The sequence below is a fragment of the Pararge aegeria genome, chromosome Z (assembly GCF_905163445.1).
Source record: "Pararge aegeria chromosome Z, ilParAegt1.1, whole genome shotgun sequence".
Lineage (NCBI taxonomy): Eukaryota > Metazoa > Arthropoda > Insecta > Lepidoptera > Nymphalidae > Pararge > Pararge aegeria.
In genome coordinates, this window is record NC_053208.1 from 6,158,206 (window position 1) to 6,162,613 (window position 4,408).

General features: G+C 30.4%; 1 protein-coding gene across 1 annotated transcript; it reads right to left on the reverse strand.

Moving 5' to 3' along the window:
- Positions 1 to 2,559: 2,559 nt before the first annotated feature.
- On the reverse strand, positions 2,560 to 3,293 carry LOC120636451. Its single transcript, XM_039907932.1, has 2 exons — positions 3,250 to 3,293; positions 2,560 to 3,125 (listed from the first exon to the last, which is right to left on the reverse strand). The coding sequence occupies exons 1-2, from the start codon at positions 3,253 to 3,255 to the stop codon at positions 2,667 to 2,669; spliced, it is 465 nt and encodes a 154-aa protein (XP_039763866.1). The 5' UTR covers positions 3,256 to 3,293; the 3' UTR covers positions 2,560 to 2,666.
- Between the last annotated feature and the right edge of the window lie 1,115 nt (positions 3,294 to 4,408).

Here is a 4,408-nt window from a genome sequence, read left to right on the forward strand (position 1 = left end):
GTCCATCATGAACGGATCAGGATATAAAATTAGACGGCAAAAAAGAAAACGTGTCACTTCCAAAAACACTCTCAAACAGAAAGGTTCTAAGAAAATTAAACATAGTAATATTCAGGATATTTTTTTTAAAAGTTAAAATTTAAAAATGTCATTTTTACACCATAATTCTTGTGAATGCGTAAAATCAGAGTTGGATTTATTTGCTCTACCATCGACTCAGACTAGTATTGAGGGAGGTCAATGGATTCATTACAACCCCATTTCATCATTGACCGATGATGGACCAATTGAATTTTTAGTACCAGGAAATGGTGATGATTACATTGATTTATCTCATACCCTACTGCACATAAAAGCCAAAGTTCAGAATACCGATTCAAGTAACATTTCAAGTGCTTCTAATGTTGCTCCTGTTAACAATTGGCTTCACTCACTTTTTAGTCAGGTTGACATATATTTAAATCAAAAGCTCGTAACACCTCCAAACAACACTTATGGATATCGAGCTTACATCGAGACTTTGCTTAATTATGGTACAGCTGCTAAAAAATCTCACCTTACTTGTGGTCTTTGGTATAAAGATACGGCTTCTAAAATGGATTCATGTGATGCTTCAAACCAGGGATATGCAAAAAGAGAAGAATTAGCAAAGGAAAGTCAAACTATTGAAATGATTGGCCATATACATGCTGATATTTTTAATCAAGACAAGTTTTTAATCAATGGTGTTGAAATGCGTCTAAAACTCGTACGTTCTAAAGATAGTTTTAATCTTATGTGTTCATCTATAGATAGTAAATTCAAAGTGCATTTATCTAGTGCTAGCCTTATAATGCGTAAAGTTCGGATCAATCCTAGTGTATTAATTGCGCATGAAAAAGTGTTAGCTACTACAACTGCAAAATATCCTGTCACTCGTGCTGAAGTTAAAGTGTTAACCATTCCATCTGGAATCCAGGGTAAAATGCTAGATAATGTGTTTTTAGGACAAATACCCAAAAGATGTATTATTGGATTCGTAGGAAACTCTGCTTTTAATGGAACTCTAAATACTAATCCTTTTAATTTTGGAAATCATGGACTTAACTTGTTCGGTTTATATGTTGATGGTCAATCCATACCATCTAAAACATTAACACCATCATTTGATGATAATGTGTTTACAAGTGCATATCATACTTTATTCTCTGGAACAGGAATTCATTTTTTGAATGATGGAAATGATGTCTCTAAAGAGGATTATAATAATGGGTATTGTCTTTTTGCTTTTGATTTAACCCCCGATTTGTCTGCTAATTCAAACTCTCACTGGAACCTCATTAAACGGGGCAGTGTAAGATTTGAGGTTCGATTTGAAAGAGCTTTAACGACAACTGTGAATTGCATAGTTTACGCAGAGTTTGATAATGTAATTGAAATAAATAAAAATCGAGATGTAAGTTTAGACTATAACAGTTAAGATAATATAAATAAAGATAATATTTAATTTTCAAGTCATTTCATAAACAACCATTATATAGAGAAGATTCTTTATTTGCTTTTAATTTTTTTTATAAACTTCCAATGGACACCACAGAGATTGAGAACTATTTAAAAATTATCGATCCAAGTATTCACTTAAATGTTTTTGCTGCTAATAAGATACCGATATATTTAACATCACCAGCATATTTAATATCCAATTTAGATCCTGATACAAAACCTGGATCTCATTGGGTAGCAATATATGTTGATACTAATGGTGTCGGTGAATATTTTGACTCGTTTGGTCGCAAACCAATGGATTACCATGAAATGTTCCTAAAAACTAACTGTAAAAAGTGGATTCACAACGATAAAGTACTTCAGAACTATTTTAGCTCATTTTGCGGAATATATTGTTTAGTTTATATTTATTTTAAATTTAATAATATCTCAATGTCAAAATTTCTAAATTTATTTTCTGATAATACTTTATATAATGATCAACTTGTTCAATCTATGTTTAAGACTTTATTTATAAAGAGATGAAATAAAAAAAAATCGAAAAATTATAGTTTTTTATTTTAACAAAGTTACAAATGTAACATTATATTATACAATGAAAAATATATCTTAAAGTATTAACTATAACTTTTGTGTACACTGTGACCAGAAAGAATGAGACGGATCTTGATCAGTTTCTTCTTCATAATAAATAACATAGTCCTCACGAAGAGCTGTCATCATCAGTCCTATGTTTAAGGGTAATATTGGACTGGAATACCCCTTATGCTCGCGTTCCATGTTCTCACATAAATCGTGCAACTGCTGATCGATATCCATATCTTCAACTATTTTTTCAACAAAGGAGTTTATTTTCGTCTCCACTTCTTCACACAACGTAACCATTTCTTCCTCGAAAGAAATGTTGCTGAACTCAGTTGTCATCGTGTAGTTTCGTAGAACGTTTGAATATGGAATGACGGATCTGACGAAATGAACCACCGCATTATTTGTTTATCCGAATGGTTGGAGTGGGATTTCATATTGTTATTTTTTTTTTACTGTTTGTAAAGTACTTTTTAATAGTCCCATTATTGTTTTCAAATAAATTGTAAAGCAAAATACAAAATAAAATACAACTACGTTTATATAGAGGGTCTTTTTACTTTGTGATGTTTACCGACCGCTGGTTCAGAGAATACTTATTGTTTCTGGTTATCTCTGTCAATAAAGTATTTTTTACAGTCATGCTTCCCAGCGATTTGCTTTGTAATGTTGTATATAATATCTCGCATGCTTTGATAGTGCTTATCACCAGCAGATTCAACGTAGTACTTTAATCGCAAATCTGCATATTTCCAGTATTCAAGAGGCGAAACATCTTTAATTCTCTTCATGTCATAGATGTCTATTTTGATTAGATGTGTTGCACTGATACTGTCATCGTCGTTGGATGAGATATATGATAGGCCCCCGTCACTTGCTTGCGCTACACATGAAGACTTTGACTGTCTCTTCTTTTTCTTTTGCTTTTCAAAAAAAGCATCTATACTGTTGCTCCTTCTCATTGCGGTCTTGTTATTGTCACTCATATCTTGATCATCTGATATATTGAGTGGGTAATAGAAGTGCTTTAAAGTATATTCATCATTCGGTGAATTCTAGAATAAATATGAGATCACGATTAAAACAAAATATTAATTAGATTCATAACAGTTCCACATCGTAAAGATTCAATTATAAGTTACGAATAGATAAAAAAAGACAAACGTATGTGATTCTTACCTCCATGATGAATAAATGTTGTTTCACACCACTGGTCGATCTTAGTAAGTTGTTTAATAAGTAGACTTTTAAAACACTGGGTTGGATACTAACAGTCTGACACTGAATAAACTTATGCCTTAATGACTTTTAAAACACTGGGTTAGATACTAACAGTTGGACACTGGATAAACTTATGGCTTGTATGGTTGAGTGAAACGTTTTATACGCACATTTTTATAATACAAGTTTGTTCTTGTCTTTAATTAATCATTTAAACTACCGTTGCTGTTTATTGCATGTAACTAGGAATGGACAATAAAAATACTTTGACAAAGGAAAGGTTGGGTTATTTATTACGGTGTTTCGTATAGTTAAATAAAAAAAATTCTTTAGATAATGTTCCAACGAACAATATATATATTTTTTTTTTGAGTTGAACAAGTAAGTTCTTGTCTGCAATCAGGTAGGTTTATTGTTTGTAACGAGGAATGTGCAACAAAAAATACTTTGGGAAAGGTTACTTGCGTGTTATTTATTACAGTGCTCCATAAAATAGAATTAAAAAAAACTTTGGAATCTTTCCGAGACGAAAATAATTTATTAACAATACATTGTCTTATTTTAAACGATGCTCTACTAAGAAATTCTCTTTTTTTTGTTATAAATATTCTAATGTTTCAAACATGATGTGCATATCCTTTGTCAATAAGAATTATCGAGTCTTTAATACACTTAATCAAACCAAAATCATTTTGATAATGCTGTAATATGTTAAACCTATCGTAATATCAAATATAGAGTTCTTAATAAACTTAATCAAACGAAAATCCATTTGATAATGCTGTAATATGTTAAACCTATCGTAATATAAAGTCCTTAATAAACTTAATGAAACCAAAATCATTTTAATAATTCTGTAATATGTTAAACCTATCGTAATATCAAATATAGAGTTCTTAATAAACTTAATCAAACGAAAATCCATTTGATAATGCTGTTGTTAAACCTATCGTAATATAAAGTCCTTAATAAACTTAATGAAACCAAAATCATTTTAATAATTCTGTAATATGTTAAACCTATCGTACGTAATGTTTTCATAAACCTATTTTAATAAGTTGTAAATATTCTTATTTTCCAAATATTATCTGCATATACTTAATCAATATCACATATT